Source organism: Myodes glareolus, chromosome 14, assembly GCF_982192425.1.
Source record: "Myodes glareolus chromosome 14, mMyoGla1.1, whole genome shotgun sequence".
NCBI lineage: Eukaryota > Metazoa > Chordata > Mammalia > Rodentia > Cricetidae > Myodes > Myodes glareolus.
In genome coordinates this window covers 12,580,005-12,604,583 of record NC_142039.1, presented here as the reverse complement: position 1 = coordinate 12,604,583, position 24,579 = coordinate 12,580,005, and the positions used below count along the sequence as shown (strand labels likewise).

Here is a 24,579-nt window from a genome sequence, read left to right as displayed (position 1 = left end):
AAACAAACAAACAAAAAAACAGTCTGCTAGCAACGAAGTGGTACTAGCAAAGACAACAAAAATAAAACAGGTCATCACCAACCAAAAAGCTAGGGCACAGGTGTAGTGGAACTGAGCCAACTGTCAGCTCAGGATCATGGGGGAGGAAGCCTTAGTTCATCAATGGCACTTGCTTTCTGACTCCTCAAGGGCTTTCACTGATGCTTTTTGCCGAGGCTCCAGAGTCTGTCTGCAGCCTGTTCTGAATCATGGAGACTTTCAGTTTAGAGACCAACCCTGTGGATCCTTTGCCTCTCCTGGTCCTCGGGAAGAGGAGGTGAGCTGAGCAGCTGGGCCAGTTACCTCCCCAGGGAGCCCCGGCTGGCTTTAAAAACTTTCCAGCGCGAGGGCCACGGCGACGGGCGGCTGCTGAGTCGGAGCCCACGCGGCCCGCGCCTCCCGCGAGGAACTTTTCGGAGTGGCGGTGGCTTGTCACTCTCGCTTTCAGACGCGCCTCCCCCTGGCTCGCGCTCCCGGAGCGCCCTCCCTCCTGGCGGAGACCTTCCCGGGAGACCGCCCGCCCGGCAGTCCGCGTCTCGGCGGCTCGCTGGTCCCAAGGCCCCAAAGAACGTGCGCCCCTCTCCCTGGCCACCCAGCCGAGTACCCGCGCCACCGCCCCTAGGCTTTGCAATATGCTTTAGCTGCATTCCGCGCACTGAGAGCCACCGATCATAGGGCGAAGAGGAGCGGGGGACCCGGGGCGTGGAGGAGGGGACCCGTCGCCTTGGATCCGACTTTTCGCCGATGGTCCAAAGCGACACGTCCAAGTCGCCTCCCATAGCGGCGGTGGCGCAGGAGAGCCAGATGGAGCTGCTGGAGAGCGCGGCTCCCGCGGGGGCGCTCGGAGCACAGGTAGCCACAGCGCCGCGCCTTCTGCTGGCTTTGTGAGCCTCAGGGCTTCGACCTCAGTCCCTCCCGCCGCCTCCTTTTCCGATTGCAGACCTCGCTTGCCCCTTGCTTGGGTCCCCTTCGCCACTTCCTCCCCCATCCCCGGGCTGACCGGGACCCTGCCCCTGCGCGCCTTCCCCGGTTCTGCTCCGGCTTCCATTTTTTTTTTCTCTGCTTTCTGAAAAGCCAGTGGGAAGGGGCGAGGACGACCTGCTGCTCCGCCCCGGCTTCTCCCGGGCCACGCCGCTCGGCGGTCCGCGCCCCTGCCCGGGAGAAGCACATGGAGAGCAATGGACCAGGCGAGCGGACTGGACCGGCTCAAGATCGTGAGTCCGGGCGGGCGGGAAAGGGTTTTCGCACCCCGCAGCGCTGTTTCCGGCTGCCTCTGGTGGTCTCGCTAGCTGCTGGGCGGGGAGGTGGGATGCTATGCCGGGTCGAGGTGGGCGTGGAACCCCCCTGCCTAGTGTCCGAAGAGCAGCCTCTATTCCCCCTCCGCACCTGGGACGCTGTGCCACCCAGGCAGTTCAGCTGTCCCCTTGCCAAGGTTTGCCTGGACCCCCAGTTCCTTTGCTTTGAAAGCATAGAGTTGGAGATGAGAAAGGTTTTGTTGCTGTTTGCCCTGAAATGACAAGTCATTCTAGCTGCTCCTGGCTTCCCTTCTCTGATGAGTATTAGCGGTTTCTGGAAAAATTCTGTTCCGCTGCTCACTGTGAAATAGGAGATGTCGGTTGTAGGCGTAGGGTGTGATAAGGTAGCTTTTACGTAAGGCTTTGGCAGGTACAGTTGGGATTCCAGACACCCCCAGTCCCGGGCGGTAAGGAGTTCCTCAACTTTTATTCTTGGGGCAAAGCCTTCAAACCTGACACTTGGGCTAGTTGGAGAGTCGTGGGAAGAGTGTAGGCTGAGTCCAGGAGAATGCTTCTCCTTTGCTCTATTACTTTGGCTTGCCGATTTCAAACCCACATTTGCCAGATTGTAAACTGTGATATGTGTGTACATAAATAATACATAGCATAAAGTCCGCTGAGACGAGTGTTTACTGTGTAGTTGTGGGGTGGGAGTCGAGCGTTCCGAGGAAGGTCACAAATATGTTGTTCCTGCTCTGGTCCCATTTCTGTACTGTGACAATGGTAACCCCTGTATTCAATTCAAGCTCTACTGAGCTCCCCCTGTGTGTGTGTGACCTTACTTGGGCGCACATTTGCATGGTGCTACTCATTCACGTGTGTGCTCACGTGTGTGCAGGCCGGAAGGTTTTGTGTGCCATGTCAGAGGGGAAGTTGCAGAAGGCCCCGGGGGTTGTCTCCTTTAGTCCTGTGGGTCTCCGGGTTTGAATGCAGGTCTTAGGGCTTCCTGCCTACAGTATTACCTGCGGAGCCATGTTGTGGACTGTTTATTGAGCTCTCCTTGACCACTGGAAACTACGGGTTCTAACTTAGAGTGATTAGAGATGGGGGAAAGTATGGGCAATATGGACTTGTAAATCAGAAACCCATTTCTTTTTGGTAGAACAAGTAGGCTTCAGTCTGCCTAGGTTGTTGTCTGACAAGTCTAAGCGGGGGACCTGTAATTAACCAGAGCACTCTAAGCCAGATTCTGCCAGAGGATCCGAATTTGAACCCACAGAGCTCACGTTTGTTTTAGTCTCCTGATTTTATCATGATACTTGCTCGCCACAGAGACAGGTGAAGATGTAACGCAGAGACTTCAGCTGTGCAGGGACGAAGGGCTTGACTCTTGAGAGAGGGAGGTAATTGAGATGTCTCTTCTCTTTGAAGTTTCTTTTAAAGAAAAGTTTTTATTTTTGTGATTAAAAATAGTAGTTTTTAAATCTTGGTAATCAAAGTTAGGGCTGATACAGTAAGAGAAAAAAAATGACCTGTATTCAGGTGAGAGTACTAATTTACCTGGTTGTTTCTAACTAAATGTAAGACAACAAATATTCAGTGTACAGCTGCAATTGGAAATTAATCTAAAGTGGACAGAGAGAATTTTCCCCCTTCGAAGAATTTGTATTCCTGGAGTTTCATGAATGGCAAAGGAGACGTTTGTGTGAGGGTCTGTTAGCAAGTGCAGTGAGTTAAAAAAGAGTAAAAGTCACAAGTCTCGAGTTGTCTGCAATACTTGACACGGGAGGTGGCGTTCGAGAGGACAATGGGAGGATAGCTAGATTTCAAGGACAACTTTGAGTCATGGTTGGAGCCACAATTGGACGTCTTCCCTACCGTGTGTGTCTGTAATCTCCAGTATGAGAACATGGAAGGCATTAACGTGGGTACTGCCTGGCATCAGGTTCACGAGGTTATTTGAAATCACATCTTGGAGACTTGGAACAACAGAGATCTGTGAAAAGGGTTCAGCAAAGGAACCATCTGACAGTTCCCTGGCCAGATCTACGGAGAATGTTCTCGAGGACAGTTTGCTGTATACCGCAAAGCTGCAGGAAGCAGAGGTTAATAGATACTCAACAATTTGGGCAAGGGCAATTTGTCTAAAGTCAAAAAAGATGAAGAGACCATGGCTATGTTAGGTAGGCCTGTGACCATCAGATCTTTCAAATACCAAGCCAGGAGAAAGAACACATGACTACACTGATATAGGAAAGAGATGGAAAGGGGGAGTGGATTTTATAAGTACGTGGACGCCAAGCAAGGTTTAAATGTTTATCCTCTCCTGCTTTGTTGGGCTCCTAAAAATGAAAGCAATCGTACCTCCGTGTGTTTCTCCCACGTGCGTTACGTGAGGGCACAGTCGCACTGTTTATTTTATATCTGTGGGCTCTGGCATCATGAGGCCCCTGTGAACTTGGCAAACCCACGAGCCCTCCAATCTTTGTTTGGGCAGAACAAACTGGTTATAAACTCTACCTGAGAGAGAAGGCTGCCTTTGGAGTGTCTCCCCCTCACCCTTTCCTATTTCTCATTGTGTTTGTGTGAGTGTGTGGGGGCTTATTCTTTTGCTTAAGGTGCTAAATAATAATAATTCTCCCCAGGAATGTACCAGTGGAACCTCCATTGACAAATATGCTTCTCAGCCATCATTGACTCCAGAAGTCAGCTTGTTGTTGTTGTTGTTGTTGTTGTTGTTGTTGTTCTTCTTCTTCTTCTTCTTCTTCTTCTTCTTCTTCTTCTTCTTCCTCTTCCTCTTCCTCTTCCTCTTCCTCTTCCTCTTTCTCTTCCTCTTCCTCTTCTTCTTCTTCTTCTTCTTCCCTCAAGATTACCATTTGCACAGGAGAAAAGCGAAAGATATAGATTCACAAACTCACCATTTCTTTTGCCTATGGAGATGGAATAACATCCATTTGAGCTCTGCTCTCAAGTACACGATCAGGAGCAAAGTGGGTGTATTTGTGATGTGAGAGGTTCAAGGTCATGCCAGTACAAATCTTAAAAGTTCGGATTTTTACCAGACTGCATGGGTTTTTAAGTCACGGCTGGGGGTGTGAGAGCATATGTGCAGGCAGAAAGCCATGGTTTTCCTTGGACTCTCCAAGCTCCGATTCTGATGTTCTAATGCATTAGGTGCCAAATCCCTGGGGCCTTGGGTCATCTAATATGTGGCTATCCCAAACTGAGATCTGTTCTGAATATGAAACACAAACGAGATTTCAAAAACTCACTGTGCAAATAATAAACACGACACGTTTCCATTAATAACTCTTACACTGAATACATACTGAAGTGATAGTACTTTGTTTTGTTGTTAAATACAAAGATAAATACAAAGAATGCACTGTTATAATTCATTTCCCCTGTTACTGTGGCTACTAGAGAATGTATATTACATAGGAGTTCACATTCTTCTTGAACAACATAACTGTAAAAATTGTCGCTGTTCCTTCTCTAAGGAATGGGACAGCTCCTGGGGAGGTTGGGTAGAAGGACTGGCAACAAGATAGTAGTGACACAGGAGGAAATGGACTGGAAACAGAACAGGCACCTCTGCAAATTAGGCCTCAAAGAGCCCGGTAGCTGGCCAGCATCTCCAGTCACACCTGACAATGGAGGACAGGAAGCAGAGGGCCTGTTTGTTTTGCTCCTAGCAACAGATCCCAGCTGGTTCTGCCCCAGCCAGCTCCCCAGCTGCCTTTCAGCACACCATAGAAACACAGTCTGGTCATGGCAACATCCTGACCTGCTGTAGCAAGGGCCTTTATCAGCAAAGAGTGACAGCCTTCCTTCCATTGCTCTTTAAGTTAGTCCTGGCTCCCCCAGAAACCCGCTTAGGTCCTTGCTGTGTGTAAGTCTTGCCTCCAAATGCCGCGGCCAGGTTCCCACATCGTAGGAGTTACTTGAGCCCTTATTCCTAATGATTGGTTGCTTTCCTTTTAAATGGTTCTAATGTCAAGGCTTTGGAGAAATTGAATTATCATAGCAGTCAGAAATTCTGAGTGTGTTTTTGGAATTCCAAATATAACTTTTGAGTGATGTGAGATTTAATTATTCTATAGTTTGACCCCTCTCTTCCACTGTTCTCCCCTCTCCACTCTGGTGGGGCTGGGGCTGGACCCTAGTGCTTCGCACATTCCAGCAAAGCACTCTATTGCAGTTCTACAAGCACAGCCTCGCTTCCTGTTTTATAATTTACCTGTCGCTGCCTTTGACTGCATTGTCATATGCTGTGCAAAGTCTTGACCTTTTCTAGTCAAGTTTAGCTAAGTATGCTTTAACCCTGTGGAGGAGGGGAGTGGAAACACTCTTCAATTTTGTGACACTCAGATATGTCTGTTTTATTAACCACGTATGGCAAGTACTGCACATTATTATTATTATTATTATTATTGTTATTATTATTTACAACTGCAGAGTTACAATTATTTATTATACTACTTAAAGCAACTGAGCCTTTTTAGGAATCTTTCTAAGCCTGGCATTGTGAAAAAAAAGACACATTCTGCCCCTGGCCTTTCCCCCTCTTCCTTTCCTCTTCAGGCCCTCACTAGACCTCATCCCCCAAGAGCTGTGTTGGTATTGCCTCCTGATTCTGCTTTTGTGTGAGTTGGATCCCTGTGAAAAACCAATAGTATTTCCCTTTTCCTAAGGAGGCCATCTCATCTACTTCTCACCTAGTAAAGGACCTAAGGCCTTTGTTCACAGCCAAGTGCCTGTAAACAAGGGGGTTTGATGGATCCCTCTTGAATAATTTTGCTCATGTTGACATTGTTCCCCAAATTTGGAAAGCCTGGAATTCAAAGGGATAAATGTCAGCAACAACTAATTGAGCGGAAGCACATTAATTTTAGGACAGCGATTTGTCACAGAGAGCATCAAGCACACACATCTTCCTTAAAGCGGTCCCTGGGGGCTGCCATGACAACTTTGTTTGCCCTGCTGAGATCCCCATCATTAACTACTACTCCCCCCTTTCCCTCATCCCAAAGCTAGACTTCGGCTACCCCGGCAAACACGAGCGTTTATCTGCTGCTTTCAAAATGGGTCTGATTTTGAAAATTAACCAGTGGTGCAGGTTATTCACTCAAAACTAGTATGCAGATCACCACGTATTTTGAGTGCGTTTTAAAATATGTTTGTGCAAATTTCTTAATTTTGTTCTAATTTCTGAAATCTTCGATGTGTTTAGACAGTTTAATTGTGTGTCTCTCCCTTGCTGTAATGACACAATTTAAATTTCATAGCTGCATGTCAACACCATTCTGAGTGTAAACGGGGGGCGTTCCCAGAGGAAGTCAGGGACAGCGTGTGGAGAGCGTGTATCTGTCAGAGTTCTGGGCAGCCTTTTGCACTCCAAACTCCTTTCTTTTCTCTCTCTTTCTCCTGTCAGCTGGAGCCACTCTAATGCCTAACTGCCTCAAATATTAGGTGTCATATATTTGCTAATCAGCTCCGAGAGACCGTTGTTTGTACAGATAGCTGTGCCTAAAGCAGATAATTAAGCAAATGCGGCTTCTTTTCCAAATTTAGTGAACTAAATAGTGTTGAGCTCGTCCACGCCCTCCAACTGGGGAGAACGTTCCCCCATTTTTATTTTTTTCATTTTAGCCCTAATTTTTCCAGGGTATTAAGTCGTTTTAAAAAGCAAGCCATTTCAGACAAAATGGACTTCATTTTAAATATACATAGAACTAAAGGAAGCTATTTTAGTTTTGGACAGATTCATACATGTACATGATGGTTTTAGTTTTTTTTTTTTTTCCACCTCTATTACTCTGTCTCATTCTTCCTTCCTCTCCTGGCTGAACCCTTCTTCTTCCCAAGGAGTCCCTCCCCTACTTCCTTTCTGTGAGCACTGCTCACAGAGCTTAGTTAGAATTGACTGCGTGAGCAGAGGCAACTTATCAATAGCTACAACACTGAAGAAAACGGCACCCCGCCTGAAACCGCCACAGGCAGGGAGGGGCCATCATGAGCCCATCCATTACAGGCTGGAATGCTGATGGGCCCAGTCTCACGCAGGTCTGTGCAGGTGACCACAGCTGTAAGGAGCTCATGAGTGCTTTACTAGGTCACATCCAAGAACACCTTTTTTCCAGAACTCCTCCTGAACTTCTGGCTCTTACATTCTTTGTGCCTCTAATTCTGTGATGTTCTTTGGGTTTTGGTAGTGGGAGGTGATGCAGTTGTCCCTTGTAGGGCTGAGCATGCTCCTTTTAGCAAAACAGTAGCACTGGGTTCTCCCTTAGGGCCTATGAACTTACCAGACACAGGTTCCTGGAAAGTTTTATAGTATAGTTCCTGTGGAGTAGGCCTTTAGACAGTGGAAAAAAATACACTTATGCAGTATTTATGAGTAAAATAAGAGGGTTGAGATATAATTGAGCATGTTGGTTTATTTTGACTCTAATAACTATGACATGGAATAATAGAAAATGCCTATAATAGTATAAAATTCCAAATGCTTAATGCTTTTAGTCACTCCTTAAAGATATGTAGGACTGAGGGAGAGTGTAAAATCTACTAGTGGAGTCTGGGGAGGTGGCTCAGTGGATAATGCCCTTGCCACGCAAGCATGAGGACCTGAGGTTGGTTCCCCAGAACCCATGTCGAGCTGGTGGCTCACGGCTGTAGTGCCAGCACTCCTGCAATGAGACTGGAGGCGGGAAATCCAGACTCCATAGATGCTTGTGGACCAGCTAGTCTGTTACCCACTGCAGCATAGCACAAGCGACACTGTCTCAAACAACACAGAAGGTAAGGACGGACCCCGGAGGTCCTCTTCTAACCTCTATACACACAGACACAAGCCTACACACACATCATTCACACATGAAGATTTAAAAAAATCAACAGTTTACATATACTTCAGTATGTCATATATTTTTAGAGTATAAACTGTGTATGAAACAGTTGAAAATTGAAAAATCCCGTAGTATATATATTCTGTTAAAAGCTAAGCATGCCTAAAATAATGCTTGTGAACAATATTACCAGGAGAGTTGAACAATTAATGTGAAGTTTTGAATCTGTCTGTCTGTCGTCTGTCCTCCCTCCCTCCCTCCCTCCCTCCCTCCCTCCCTCCCTCCTTCCCTCCCTCCCTCCCTCCCTCCCTCCCTCCCTCTCTGTCACTCCTTTTTCCTTCCTTCCTTTCTTCCTTTCTTCCTTTCTTCCTTCCTTCCTTCCTTCCTCCCTTCCTCCTTCTTTTCTCCTTCCTTTCTTCCTTTCTCCCTCCTTTCCTCTGTCCTTTCTTCCTTGCTTCCTTCCTTCTCTCCTCCCTTTTTTCTTTTCTCCCTCCCTCCCTCCCTCTTCCCTCCTTCCTTCTATCCCTTCTTTCTCTCTTTTCCCCTCACTCCCTTTCTCTGTCCCTCCTTTCTTTTCTCCTTCATCCCTTTTTCCCTCCCTCCCTTCATCCATCCTTCCTTTTTTCCTCCTTCCCTCCTTCCTCCCTTCTTCTCTCCCTCCCTTCCTCTGTCCCTCCTTCCTTCTCCTCTTTTTGAAGCACAGCAGCCTCCCCTGGGATTGACTGTCTTCACATTTGCACTCTATTCTCCCAGGGCTGATCGTGCAATTTTGAGTAGCCAGGAAAAGCTTAAGACACCCAAGCAGCTGAAGAACAAGCATTGTTATCATTACAAAGATGAAATAAAGAATAACAGAACTGTTGTTGTCTAGCCATTTCAGAATGGTACCAGAGGGAAAAGATTATATATACAGTCTTTTACAGTAAGATTAGATTTTGCCTTTTTCACAAAAATAACACATTCTTCATTAGAATAAATAATGTGTTTTACATAGACTTCTTGCACATATCCTAAAGAAACATGCTAGATCTTATAAAATTCTTTCAAAGTAATAAGTGATTTTCCATATGGAATAATGTAATTTTTTTAAAAAAAAATAGGGGATTTTCATACCTCATTTTAGTCTTCTTTGACCTGGTAAAATGGCTTTGTCCAAACCTTTGCAGAATAATTGGAAAAGGAGGAGTGTTGGTAAAAGAATGCTATTTTTCAACAGTTTGCCAAATAATGTTTCTATAAGCAAGAAGAATAAGCTGTGAAGTGAGGAGAGCCTTGTATGTCACAGGAAAACCCAGCCCCGCTCCTCTTTCTTTTTTCAAAGTTGGGAGTTAATCAAATGCCATGGAAACATGTTTGTATTACATAAAGCCCTTAGATACTTGGAACAGAACAAACATATTTAAGAATTTTCTCTTTAATATTGCACCACATTCTCACTGATGGCAAATCCATTTAAATGACTCAGAACACAAATGTCCACAATAGACTTTAGCCTGCATAAGTGCTACATATATTATGCTTTATAAGGTGTTCTTAGTTTTATGAAAACCTTATAAATAATCAAACGTAATCAAGTAGCATTTTCAAAACCTGAGTACAGTGATTTTTAAAAGGCAGATGGTATTACTTTTGATTATTTAGTGAAGTCTCTCTAAACCTAACAAGATTGATGTCATGTACACCCAAGCTGTCCCTTCCACTCCCCAGGCTTCATGTGGCTTTCACTCTTTGTATAGTATATGGACACTTATTGTGAGCTAGCGATTACACTAAATTCTATAAATCTCTCTCTCTCTCTCTCTCTCTCTCTCTCTCTCTCTCTCTCTCTCTCTCTCTCATGTTTGAAGAGGGTCCTCCCACATGCTAGGTAAGCATTCTACCATTGAGTTATATTCAGAGATCTTCATTAATACTTAAAAACAAACCTGCGACTTTTTTGTTTAATACTTAAAAATAATCACATTTGAAGGTAACAGTGGTGCTTGAGACTTAAAGAATTTCCTTACAGTATGCAGGAGGCAGGATTCCCATCTACATATATTTAACTCTAAAACTCAGGGTTGAAGTAGTTTTCACATGCACACGTTAGATGGCAGAGTAACCTGTTTTTCTCAGAGTTGTAAAAATGATAGTTAAGTTTGAATGTCTGACGCTTGCAGTGAATTTTCTTACTTAGTCTTCGCATCAAGTAGTGCATGGTTTATTTAGAGCTCCGAATGTGAACTCTAGAACAGAAATAGAACAGAAAAAGCAAGTTTGTTGGCAAACGTTGGCACTGTTATTGAAAGAAATCCTCTCTGTTTCTCCCGTTTTCACCTTTACTTTCTTGTTTGTCAATGCCTTTAAAAATGCTTTATCTTTAGTGGGTTTTCTTCTCGAATGCTAAACTACCGCAGTGAATACACATTGCCTCAGTCTACCAGTCACTAATGCTTTATCCTGACTCCACCCTGTGTACTTACCGATCTGAAAGAAGTTTAAAGGTTTCCCAATATTAATTTTTCAATGATGCCCATATAATAGTAAATGTATTACCAATGTGTGCTTCTGACATTTTCTTGAATGGGGTAGATTTCCGTGGAAGGTTCTGATGGTCTTATTTCTGTCTCTCTCTTTCTCTTTTCTGTAGTCCTATGGAAAAGGAGCCAGGAGGAAAAATAGGTTCAAAGGCTCGGACGGAAGCACGTCATCCGACACCACCTCCAACAGCTTCGTCCGCCAGGTAGGGGAGCTCGAGTCTGCGCTGATAGAGTACAGTGAATACAAAGTGTGATTTTTTTAAGTAGTTTTAAATTGTCACTCTGGAGATTTATGCAATATTTTTCCTTGAAACCGAAGTGAAACGCATGCAGTTTAATGTCCTAATGAAAATATTTATGCTTCCAGTGTGACTCTGAATAATAATTGCATTCTTTCCTGGCAAGCTGGGGAGAATCTGCTGCAGAATTCATTATGGGGCCTTTCTACGTACAGAAAGGCAGAACTACTACGACAGGAATGAGTTCTGGGTTTGGGTAGTCTTTGGGGAAGGGGGTATCCATGTCCGCAACTGTGACATGGTAATATGGATATTTCTTTAGCTTGTTTTCCTTCTCCTCCTCTTCTTCCTCCTTCCTTTTTGTGGCTTTGGATTGAGGAAGAGAAAACTGTCCTTGGTTTTGAATGGTTCTCACTTCTATGGTTAAATCGTCTGTAGATGGATGGCTTCAGATGTAACTTAGTTGTTTGCTGTTTCTAGAGATTGAAGCCTTTTTCATGTCAGTCAACCGTGGTAAAGTCCTGCCCAGGAGAAAGCATCAGGTTGGCTAAATAAACACTCCTGTACTGCAACAGACAGTGCTTCATGTCCCAGGGGAGGTACACAGTAATCAGTCCTCTGAGGGACATGATTATAAGCCCAGCATTGCCTCCTGAGACACAGGTGAGCCTATTGAAGCCGTGTGAAGTGTGTGGGTGAGCACACGTCTTCATCTAGCACCTCTCGGTGACGCTGGAGAGGGACAAGGATGGTAAGGACAGCATGCTTTCCTGGCTGGTTGGTGGTCAGTTTCTGGCTAATGAATCTGCGTATAATTCCTTGCGGGTGCAGCTCACTGCCTAGATCAGTGGTTCTACGGGAAGACTTGAGTGGCTTCTTTGCCTGTCACTTGTTTCCATTACCTCCTGGGTCTTTTATCAAGAGCCCAGACGCTGCTCTTGACCCATGTGTGTTTGGCAAGAGTCTTCTATGAATCCTGTTTTGATCTTTTGTGTTTAATTTTTGTTGTCGTTGGAGATCGTAACACTTGACCCTTTCTCTGTCCCAGTGGAGTCTGATGACTTTCTGAGACACTGTTCCTGAGAGTTTCATTCAGGTTTGTCAGAATAGACCACAGTTGGCTCTAAACATGTCTGCCTGCTATGTCTAGGGTTACTGATTTCATAGCAGTAAAATGGACTAGTTCTTGTATAGGCACAGGTGATCCCTGCCCAGTCATCAGTCCCTTCTCATACCATTTGAATATGGCAAAGGCGCATCCAAGCAACTTTTAGGCAAGTGGAAAAAGTTCAATCTGTACCAATTGAGAATTGTTTTGGTTATAAGAAGTCAAAAAAAGATAACAAGTTAAGAAGGAGGGAAACTTGCTTGCAAAGAAACATTTAGAAAGAAAAAAAAACATCAAGCTTGGTATGGTTCCCTAAGTGTGGTCCATCCTAGACCAGTGTTCCACTGGTGTTAAGGAACTGGGCATAGTATGGAGAGCGTATGGTACATTTCTTGTCTTATGGTATTAGAGTCCCCAGGAGCCCTGCAGGGCCTGGGATTAAGTTATTTAGTGTCGGTGAGTCACTTAAAGGGACGATAGTCAAAGCCTTTTACATGCCAAACACCCACTTTTATTTCGCCGTTGGGGTAATGGGACTGAACCTGGAGACCTCAACTGCAGAACTTTGAATCATTGCGTCAGGGTTGAGCATTGAATGCTGCAAAGCAGACAGCTCTAAGAGTTGTCCTTCAGAGGAGGAGCTGCAGTGCGGTTATAGATGACGCCAAGGGCTTGTGGAAAGTGGGTGACAACTGAGATGTGTCAAGTGAGCAGGTGAATCAAAACTAATAGTATGGAATCCATCGTTGCCCATTTAAGCTCTAAACTGAAAGGCCAGCTCCTTTCCCGCTTGTCCCTTTTGGCCACGTGTTCCTCTTGTATAAAGTTTTGAGAGCTCAATTCTCAAAGCAGAAAGGATTTCATGGATTTCTGCACCTCCCGTGAATGAACGAGAGTTTGCTTTTCCTATCTATAATGTCTTTTTTGACACTAAATTCTTGGGAAAGTATGTTCGCTTGAGACACAACTGTGAGTGACTCAGGCAGCCGTTCAATCGCTTAAATGTAGATATAGATTGTTAAATCATATGCGAGTATGTAAGAAGAAAGAGTAGAGGTCCTTTCCTAGAGTCTCAGTGGAATGAGGTACTCTGCATGGGGTAGCAATTATCTAAGCAGCTCATCAGAAACCCGCTCACCTCGTCCCAGAGAAAGCCTAGCGGCCTGGCAGTGGCTTGCAGTGGGAAATTATACTTTTGTTTTGACAATGTAATCTCCGTTGCAACAACATTCTTATTTTGCCGTCACAAGAAACTGAGCAAAGGCTACTCTGCCGTGATTAGATCCTTAATAGAAGTGGATTGGGGGGGTGTTTGCAGAAACTCGTGGCCAAAGGTAAGAGCAAGCATGCTAGGTTATTATATAATGGGAAAATGTTCTTCTTATTGTCAGTACCTATCTGTTAAACAAGTGAGTGGCTTGTGTTGGTGTTAGTTACATACCTGTCTGTGGCTGGAAGTGTTTATAATTAATATTAGAGCAGTATTTGGTCACTAGTCCTGGAATTTATTTTCTTCTTTTCATTTTTTTTTTAAAATGGAGTCTTGCTGTATTACTCAGGCTGGTTTGAACTCATGAGTGCAAATTATTCCCCTTCCTCAGTCTCCGGAGGACCACAGGCATGCTCTGCTACATAAGGGTTATAATGGCATTACTTAACAGAACTTTGCAATTAGATTCATTATGGTGTTTTATTTGAAAAATAATTTCTATATAATTTTGAAAACCTTAGAATTCTGGGGGTTTTATTTGTTTTTTAAAATGCATTATAGTGCACAGGCTTTAAAAACTGGGGAATGAGTACTTTTAGGTAGTTATAATACTGATACTTAAGATGTTTAGAAGCTGGGACTATGACAATTTAGGATAGGGAAAAATTCTAAAATCTTTCTCGTTTTTTTTTTTTTTTTTGTTTTTTTTTTTTTGTTTTTTTTTTTTTTTGAGAACTGGTGGAAAAGCAGGGAGCATGTTTCAGGTGACTTGCTTCTCCTGAAAAATCATGTATAGAATCCTGCTGAGATTTTTGCAGAGACAGAGATTTTTTCGTGGGGTTTAATAAAGTTAAGTAAGATGAGAAGTATGGGGTCCTAGTTTAATATCAGTAGCCTTAGGAGATGAAGAGACAGCAGAGAGACTGTGTATACAGCAAAAGGCCATTTTAGGACTTAGCAAGGAAATAGCCATGGGTCTTAGCCCCAGACTCTGGTAGTGTGAGAACATAATTTTCTCTTGCGTAAACCACTCAGGCATCTGGCATGGGTGCCCTAGCAGACTAGCAGAGGCAGTTCTACTTCGCAGGTGTGAGAGAGGCCTTTCTTTTTCAACTTGCAATTCTTTTTGTTTTGTTTTGTGACAGTCTCACTATGTAGCTCAGGCTGTCCTGGAACTCGCTCTGTGGACCAGGCTGTTCTTGAACTCTGCCTTCTGAGTGCTGGGATTAAAGGCACGTGTCACCACCACCCTGCTTAGCTTTCAGTTCTTGATTATTGCTAATGGGGTATGTTTGCCAAGAAGAGAGTAACTCATGTGCTCAGGTCAGTGGGCTCAGGGTCACTGTACCCAGAGAACCACCACCACCACCCACATCTTTAGTTCTGACTGCTTTCAAGCTCTGTTCTCATCTTCTTTAAAGACAACCAAGTTCTTTCTTCCTGATATGAATTCATTTTGTCTCTTTTTGAGATTTCAGGTAAACTAAAATTGCTTTATGTCTAAATTCTTACACCCAACTTCATATTGGTTATAGTCGTCCATTGTGGGCATTTCAGTACTCAGGTGATTTTCTTGCTGCATTGCATTGCACGGGATGTGCCTCAGCTAATTTATGTGGTCTGTTCTTGATAGACGCTGGTTTGTTTCTCTTTAAGCTTAATAAGACACTGCTGCCGTGTAAATTCTTGGGTGTACCCTTGACGCATATGGATGCATTTTTTTGGTCAAACAAATAGTCTGAAAGATGCAATCCTACAGGGTGTATATGCTCAATAAAATCAATAGTGAAGAACAGTTTTCCAAAGTGACTATGTCAATTCACCTTACTGCTGGTGGCATCCGGCCGTTCACCTGCTCACAAGTAGCCAGCATTTGCTGCCGATATTTGAATCTCAGTCACTCTGACAGTGAGGTGGTTGCTCACTCTGGCGTTAGTGTTGATTTGCTCTTAGTTAAGTTATAATTTCTCTGTAGCTGGGAAATATCTAGGGAGTAGTATATACAAATACTTCAATCTGAAAGATCTTCTGAGGGTTTTTAAAATCACTCTTTATAGTAAACATATCATTAGCCACAATAACTAGATGTACACACATTGTATTAAAAGTATATCATAACTATTGGAATATGGTGAAATATTTTAGGCTCTATTACAACATGGAAAAGGCTAAGCAATAAAAGAATACAGTGCATTTATCTGGGGTTAATTTTTCAGATTGCTGTTGTAGTTTTTCCAAGTTGTTTTCTCTGTGTATATGTGTGTATGTTTCTCTAACTAAGCTTAATTTTTAAAAAGAATCCTTATTCTTAAGAAAATCAATGCCTGTAAGTAAGTTTCTGGTTTTGGCTTTGAAGTAAAATTATAGTTACCATGAAGAGCAGCTTCAGGCCTAAGCATGGGCTTCATTTCTTCAGTTACCCTTTCCCCATTACCCAACCATGCACCCATCATCTTTCTGGCCTTGGGAACCTATTTGAAGTGAGTGATATTTCAGGGATTCAAGGTTGGCTCACTCCTGCCCCTGCTGAAACATATCTCTAGTACATCAGTTGCATGCTAGAGTTGGGCTGGGGTTGTGTCCTGTAGAAGCCTTTGCTGACAGGCTTCTTGACTGTCTATTACAAACTTCATTTCCCACAAGAAGATGGTGAGAGGGGGTTTCCTCTAGGCTCTCCCTTCTCTCTCCATGAGCAGCTGTGATGCAATGGGCTGCCCAATGTTCTGGATCAGACATTTCGGCACTTGTCCTGAGCTGTAGTTTGTTAATATATTAATTGGAAAGAAAGTTAATTATGTGTTTATTCTGTCTCATTTGTTTATGTTGTCGGTAAACCATTTCCTTGGTATCCTCTATGGGCACTATATTATGAACTCATAATTTTCATATTTCTCTCTTAAATCAGTTCTAATCTTGTGAGATTTGTTCCAAATGATTTTCTCCAAGAAGCAGGAAAATAGTTAAATGCTGAGTCTACATGTCACTTCTATCAATTATAATTGGCCTTCGCATGGATAACTAGGATTTTTTTTTCAAATTCTGTTTATTCTTTGGTAATTTCATCCATGACTACAGTGTATTTAGGTGATATCAATTCCTCAATGACTCTGCCATTTGATGCCTTGTCGTTTTTACGTTGCAAACAGCTCCCTCCAAAAAAATTAGGTGGATGTATTAAAGAAGTTAAAATCTGTATGCTAATTAGGAATATGCAAATAAGCACTATTTAACCATTCACTACTGTGACTTAAGAATGCAATTGTCCAGTTGGAACATTTATTAAAACATCAATAAAAAGCAAAGCATCTTCACAGAAGTACTGACAACTGTTGTTTATCAAATGTTACTGTATCTAGAGAGCTCTATCTACAGCTGAGGAAACTCAGACACAGAGAAAGAAAATAAGTCATGGTCACACATTATGGGAAGATTGCATAAAGTTTGAATCTAGGCAGCTGGCTCCAGATTATTTTCTTTTTTTGGTGACATTACACTCTCTTGTAACAAAAAGATATAGATTAGTGGAAATTTATTACAAGGGTTTAACTTGTTTAGCTCAGAAGAAAATTAATATCTTTGTGTTTAGGATGAAACACACTGTATGATCTCCTTTTCCTCATTGTGGTAACAAAATTCTTGACAGAAGCCACTTCAGTGTAGGAGGAGGGAGGCCACTCGTTCGTCTAGGCCGCTTGTTTGTTCTGGTCACCCAGAACCAAAATAACCACACAGAAACTATGTTCATTAAATCACTGTTTGGCCCATTAGCCCTAGCTTCTTATTGGCTGACTATTACATCTTAATTTAACCCATTTCTTTTAATCTGTATATCACCCTGAGGTTGTTGCCTACCAGCAAAGTTCCGTCATGTATGACTCTGGCTGTGACTCCATAGCGTCTCTCTAACTCTACCCTACTTCTTCCCAGCATACAGCCTAGCTTTCCCCGCCTAGTTCTGTTCTTTCCTGCCATAGGCTCAAAGCAGTTCTTTATTCATTAACCAATAAAAGCAACACATAGACAGAAGGACCTCCCAAACCACTTCAGGGAGGAAAGGATTGGATCACAGTCTCAGGGGATGTCAGTCCATCATGGTGGTAGGTGCCTGTGGCAGAGACTACTCATTTCTTTGAAGACAAAAAGCAGAGGACTCTGCCTGAGACCAGAAGGGGATGTCACCTACAAGTACAGCTCCAGTCATCCACCTTTGCAGCCATGCCAGTCCCAGAGACTCCACAACATCCCAGAGCAACCACCAGCTAGACCCAAGTTTCTCTCATACATAGGATCCATAGGATTCAATGAGAACTTGTTTTTCCCCATTGATTTTTTAAGATAGGGTTTCTTTGTGTAACAGCCCTGGCTATCCTGAAACTCGCTCTGTTGGCCTTGAACTCACAGAGATTCTCCTAGCTCTGCCTCCTGACTGCTGGCTTTAAAGGCATATGCCACCACCATGCCTGGCTATGGAATTATTTTATGTCAAAACCATAAAGCCTATGAAGATATCAAGTTCATCTCAACTCTGAACTTTAAGGAAAATGAGGCTGGCCTTAGTATTATAGTTTTACTCTGTGTTATCACTTTGTTTACTTGTTTATTGTGTGTGTGAGAGAGGGGGGGGGAGGGAGGGAGGGAGAGAGAGAGAGAATGTGTGTCTGTGGTATTTCTGCATATTTGCATATGCGCACATGAATGCTGGTTCATGCAGAGGCTGAAGAAGGTTGTTAATGTCCTGATCTGTCTACCTTAATCCTTTGAGTCAGGTCTGTTACTGAACCTGGAGCTAGGCTTGTGTCCAGCAAGCCCCCAGGAATTCTTTTATCTCCACCCCACACAGCGTTGGAATTCTGGGCACATGTGTAGCCATGACCAGCTTTTAACAAAGGTGCAGAGATACAGTCTCAGTTCCTTATGCTTAAGCTGCGAACATCCTTACCCCTGGGCTATCTCCCCAGCTCAGTTTCATGACTTCTTAAATGCCAGCATCCCTTTATTTCTTCCAGCAATAGTTGCTTCAATTCTCAGTTTGTCACATTTCAGTGCACCCCACCACTCCTGTTGGTAACGAGAAAGACAGACGGAGCTGGAAGAGTCTTTGTTTCTTTCTCTCCTTCCAAGAATTTGCAGGAGCATACAAATTTTAGAATTTGAGGATTCTGGAAGCTTCCATCCTGTGTTAAACAAACAAAAATGAACTTGCCTGTGAATCATCTGTAGCCTGTGCCAGTCTGTTTGGAGGGCTGGCTATGGCTGACGTGGTCCCAGAGATCATCCAGGTCATGAATCTGGGTGAGGCCAGGCAAACATTACACCTCGTTTTATGTGAGGCTACTTCAGAAATAGTTTATAGTCTGCCGCGGCCTTGTCTTTGTAAGTAAAACAAATACTTTAATGATAATGGATTAAAGGGCAAAAAGTGCTACACATGACTTATAGACACTGGCTATAAAATCAATGAGTATCGTTCAAATTGCTTATGTGCTAAAAGGCATTGAATACACAAAGCCCTTGTTAGCTTGTACTGTTAGGGTAATTGTAGTTACTGGGGTTGTCCGTGGTTCTGCTATAGCTCCGTGTAGCACCGAGGTCTCTGTGGTTCTGATATAAGTTCTGTGCTTTTTGTCCATGTTTAGAACAGATAAGTGGATGACACATCTTTATTTCTCATTATTTCCTAATTTATTGCATGGATCAAGTTTTCTTATAAACTCAAAGAAAGAAGATAAAATCTCCAAAGGCCATTGTTTAGAAAGAAAAAAATTTTCTTTTAACACCAGAACAGAAGTGGGGCAAATGAGTTTCCTGAGAGACAAAAACCAGCTGGACTAGGGATAATGGCAGAACCTACCTGGCATGGCAGGGCAGAATATTTGTGTTGTTCTTTTCCATTCGGAAACCCTAGCTGTATACATTTTTTTGTATTGCCAAGATTAAGGAAAACTTTGCACATCTTCTGATAAGGGTGGTCATGAAAATTAAAACAGCTGTAGGGACAATATGAGAGACGTTGTGAGGGATGGTGTGAGAGACAGCGTGAGAGACAGTGTGAGAGACATTGTGAGAGATAGACTATATTAATTGTAGAAAGAAGTGGCGGGCTGCATTCCCACCCGGCTCGCACACGGCTAGCTTTACACCCAAAATAACAACACACAAATTGTATTCTTTTAAACACTGCTTGGCCCATTAGTTCCAGCCTCTTATTGGCTAACTCTCACATCTTGATTAACCCATTTCTATTAATGTGTGTAGCACCACGAGGTGATGGCTTACCAGGAAGGATCTTAACCTGCGTCCATCTTGGAGAGGAGAGCTATAGCGTCTGCCTCACTGCCTTCTTCCGCCAGCATACTGTTGTATCTTCCCCGCCCACCTATATTCTGACCTATCAGGCCAAGCAGTTTTCTTTATTAATTAACCAATGAGAGGAACACATAGACCGATGACCCTCCTCCATCAATTAGTGCTCATTCTGCAGTTATTTTTAGTTTGTCTCTCTCTTCCTCCCTTCTTCCTCTCTCCCCTCCATCACCTTCTTTGTCTCTTCTTTCTCTGTCCCCCTCTTATCCCCTTCCTTTTCCTCACTCTCTCTCTGTCTCTTCTCCCACCCCAACCCTGCATTCTGTGTTTCCCTTATTCTCCCCCTATTTCTCCTCCTTTTTCTTCATTTTTCTTAAAGGCACATATTCTCCCAGCCTGCACTGATATACCTGGCAGTCTTCTGAAGATGCACACCAAATGTTCAGGGGTCCGTATACCAGAGTTACTTTGGTCTGATGGCCACACGTACAGTCAAGCCACTTTTCATTCAAGGGACTTTGCCATCAGAGCTCCGCCATAGGTTCCTGTCATGTTTGACCAGGATTCGTTAACTGTTTGTACTGATAATTTTTATAGGTCCTTGAGTTGTGCTGACCGGTGCTCATTGTGTGAGAAGTTGAGGCTTATGAATCTACATGACTTTTTTTCCCCCGGAATTCTCAAGTACCAGTATTCTCTGTGGTTGGCAGGAAAGGACTCAGGCATTCATCTGGGGTTCTGGCTCACCAACATATGTTGTGGTTGTAATTCAGTAATCCTGTAGCTTCTAAGGGCTTCCAGAATGCAAATCAGAATGACAAAATGGAATGAAGCAAATATTTAACAGAAGGTTGCATGACACTTTCAGAACATGGTATTCTAAACAAATTCCATCATCTCCCCGTACCAGTGTTCCTGGTTCTGCTTCTCTGGATCTTTTATATTCGTTCAGATTGGCTTTAAATATAAATGATTAATCACAGAGACACGCAGTATATTTTTCAGTTTTGTTTTGCAAAGGCAGATTAAACTGTGATAATGGTTACAGACTCCAGGCCTGTGGAGACTGATATGTTTAAGGCTGGATAAATCTTTCAGCCTTTAAATACTGGCTTGTTGCCTTGTTATCCTGTGTTCGTCACAAACACAGCTATAAATAAGAAAGCAGTAGATTTACTGCCTCTAATTTCCTGTAAATGTCTCTCAATCTTACAAGACATTTGCTTGCATTTTGTGAATGGCAGAATCTGTTTTGTGTCCTCTTAGAAACCATTTCAAGGCATGTTAACACAAAAATGTTTACCTTTGTAATTTCCTCGCTTTTTCTACAGAGCAAACTATGGACATGCTAGTTTTCACATGTCTGTGTGAACATGTGTGTATGTGCACATGCATGTGTGTAATAAGAATATATTATGTAAAAGTTGTGCTCACTCTCAGAATTGTTTTTGTCTATGTATTTGAACACCTACTCCATAAACTAGCCTGGATTAGATCTCTATTACTATTTTGTGAATTTGAACATTGAAAATAATTTTTACTTCTTCCCACTGAGATAAATATATCCCCTTTAAACCAAGAATTATTTTTGCAGGTGCTTTTATTTCTCAGCCTCACAGATATGTTTTGAATTATACTTGCCCTGTTTTCTTCTATTTTTACTCACGTCCAACTTGGATAGAGCCATGTGAAGTTTCAGAAGTTACATAGACTGAATGGACTGCGTGGGAATAACTGAAGTTTATTTAGATAATCTAATGAAGAGTAACTAGTCACATAGACAATCTAATGCAGAGTAACTAGCCACAGAGATAATCTAATACAGAATAACTTGTCACACAGATAATCTAATACAGAGTAACTAGTCACATAGATAATCTAATACAGAGTAACTAGTCACATAAATAATCTAATACAGAGTAACTAGTCACACAAATGATCTAATACAGAGTAACTGTTACATAAATGATCTAATATAGAGTAACTAGCCATAGAGATAATCTAATACAAAGTAACTAGTCACACAGATAGTCTAATACAGAGTAACTAGTCATATAAATAATCTAATACAGAATAACTTGTCACACAGATAATATAATACAGAGTAACAAGTCACATGGATAATCTAATACAGAGTAACTAGTCACACAAATGATCTAATACAGAGTAACTGTCACATAAATAATCTAATATAGAGTAACTAGTCATGAGATAATCTAATACAGAGTAACTAGTCACACAGATAATCTAATACAGAATAACTAGCCACAGAAATAATCTAACACAGAGTAACTCGTCATATAAATAATCTAATACAGAGTAACTAGTCACATAGATAATCTAATGCAGAGTAACTGGTCACGTAGATAATCTATTACAGAATAACTAGCCATTGTTAATAGGGAAATCGTTTTATTAAACAGTGAAATCACAAAAGCATATATGTTTCCATCAAACCTGGCTAGATTAGTTACTTTAAGTTAATTATTGATGTTCTTCACAGGTGCTCTGCCTCAGGTAGGAGTCTCATATGATCAACCAAAGGGACCTTTTCTGTCTTATACACGTGTGAGCAGGGCCAACTCCTCTCCATATGGATTGGTTTCTTGAAATATTCACATGTGATAATTACTGGATGATGAAAAAGCCATCTTTTAGATTTTGGAGTAAGTGTGAAAATTGTTTTCTAACTTTCAGCCCCACAAGAGAGGTCTGCAGTCTTACCTTGTCAGTGCTCCACACCTGCCGCTGAACCTCTGCTGTCCTGTTCCCTGTCCTCTGCTGGAGTGAGCCTTCGAGGGTCAAAGAAAACAATACCAAGTGTATCATAGGGTGACTTAGAAAACTCTGGGTCCTGAAGGCTTGTGCATTTGGGAGAACAGTGATAGCTCTTCGGGGAGTCACTGTCCTCCATCATGAGCTCACAAGCATGTTGTTGCTGGTCTAGGATTTTGCTGTTTGGGACTTTCTGTAGCTCCTTGTTTTCCTGTACACAGAGGAAAGCCCCAGTGCCTCGTCCTCCTTTTCTTTTGTACCAGTTACAGGACAGCATTGCTCATTCTGACCAGGACACTACTTTCTGACCCTGCTTCCTCTATCCCAATAGCCTTCACCACCTTAGCAGCCTTTCTCCATTAGAAGGTTCTGTCTCTCTCGATCTGGGGTCTTTATCTTGAGCTTAACATTCAGTCACATTTCCTAATCAGTGGAAGGTTTGCTGATTTCTCTTTGGGCAAAGTTTTGCCTCTTGAAATAAAAAAGTGGTAAAACTTACTTTTTCTTTAGTGCCCCTCACCACCTACACATGCAAGCAATATTCAGTTTGAAAGACGAGTATGGCATAGGTGGTATGTTAATTTTTGCTAGGGCTATTGTAATAAAGCTGCCATACTGGATGGCATCAATAAAATGGAGTAACATCATAGATTTTTACTAGCTTTATTAAATAAAATGCCTAGAGAGAAAACATAATAAATTCAACTAGTATCTCCATTAAGACCCATTTTCATTTTCTCTATCTCATGGGTTTTCTCTCTGTATTATTTTGTTTTCTCTTTATGGGGCCTCAATAACTTGTAGTTTATGCATGTCAGAAATTTACAAGACATGTAAGAGGCTTAGAACTTTTGTTGGACATGGTAACATACACCTGTAACACTAGCACTTGTGATCAGTGTTCAAGGCAAGTTTGGACTACATAGTTTTTGGATAGTATAGTCTATATTGTAAGACTCTGTCTCAGTCAAACAAAGAACACATAGAATATCTGACCTGGGGCTTTTGAGGATTGAACTCATCAGTATGGCTATGAGTTTGTTTACCTCTATAGCATAATGTCTGATAGGATAATACCTTTTGCATATGAATTGGATACGAATCATTTTAGTTGCATGGGAACTTCGAATATTCAAAACGTCTACATATATTTATATGTATATATATGCATATGAATCTCCTATCACTTTTGGATTTTCCATTTTTCTTCTATATTTAAAATGAGGTTTATATTTTAATATCTAATAATATACTTGAGTCAACATCCTTTACAGTATGAAAAAATTATTTAAAAGTGTCATATATATATATAGCATATGCATACATGTGTATATGCACGTGTGTGTAAGTACATGTGTACATTTTTATGCGCGCATATGGAGGCCAGAGCGCAACATTGTAGGTCTTCCTCCATTACTTTATACCTCATTCTTGAGGTAGTGTCTCAATCTCTCACTGGATCCAGAGCTCACCAATTCAGCTATATTGTCTTGGCCCCTGAGCGCCAGACATTTTCCTGCCTGTGACCATTCAGTCTAGAATTTCTGATGGAACCTGCATCACCAAGCTGCTCTATGGGGGTTTAGGATTTGAACTTAAATTCCATGCTTGTTCGACAGGCACTTAACCACTGTGAGTCACTTCCTAACACTTCCTTAAAATAATTCTACTTCCAGTTTTTACAGCCCATGATTGAGTCCTTAGAGTTATTACTTCAAGCTTGTAGAACTCTAGTACCGAAAGGAGTCTTCCCTATGAGTCTCACTTAATCTTTCCCCTGACAGTTACAGGAAGAGCTGTATCAGGAAGAAATCCACATCCTAGGTCAAAATGCCCTGCTATGCACTGGTTGCTCATAGCACAAAATATCCGCCAAAGATCCCATGTCACCTCTTGCTGATTTATCTGGCGATGCTCACTCGTTCACCACAGTGTAGCTCATATTCTTTTCAAAATGTTATTTCATGTTTTTTTTTCCCTTGCTAAATAGAATGTGCTAAATAGATAGCTCTATGAAAGGTCATGCAGCCCCATAGATTCCTAGTATCATGGGCTGGACTGGTATGCTTTGATATCAGTTCCTGAAGGACCTCATGTTCACTTATGATTGAGTACTATGACCTAGAAGGGCTTGGAAGATCATTGTAGGTTATAACGAAAAGCAAATGAGGTAGGAACCAATTCCCAGGAAAGTAATAAACAAAAGCACGGCTGACTAATACATAAATAGCTTTTGCTGTGAACCTGCAGGAAGTAGGTTCTAGAAGAGCAAAAGAAAGCTCTGAGTGAGTTTAAAGAAATCT

The 24,579-nt window shown here is 42.4% G+C and overlaps 1 protein-coding gene across 7 annotated transcripts in view; it reads left to right on the top strand.

Annotated features, from left to right (window-relative positions):
* Positions 1-556: 556 nt before the first annotated feature.
* Cacnb2 (calcium voltage-gated channel auxiliary subunit beta 2) overlaps positions 557-24,579 on the top strand; it is a 357,246-nt gene continuing 333,223 nt past the window's right edge. For 2 of the 7 annotated variants that reach the window (XM_048460678.3, XM_048460677.3), the window contains exons 1-2: positions 557-891; positions 10,752-10,844. In XM_048460678.3, the coding sequence (XP_048316635.2) occupies positions 784-891; positions 10,752-10,844 (201 nt within the window). In that variant the 5' untranslated portion in view covers positions 557-783. Of the gene's footprint in view, positions 892-1,113; positions 1,254-10,751; positions 10,845-24,579 lie in introns of those variants that run through there. The other 5 variants (XM_048460673.3, XM_048460672.3, XM_048460680.3 and 2 more) reach the window with 4 other exon arrangements.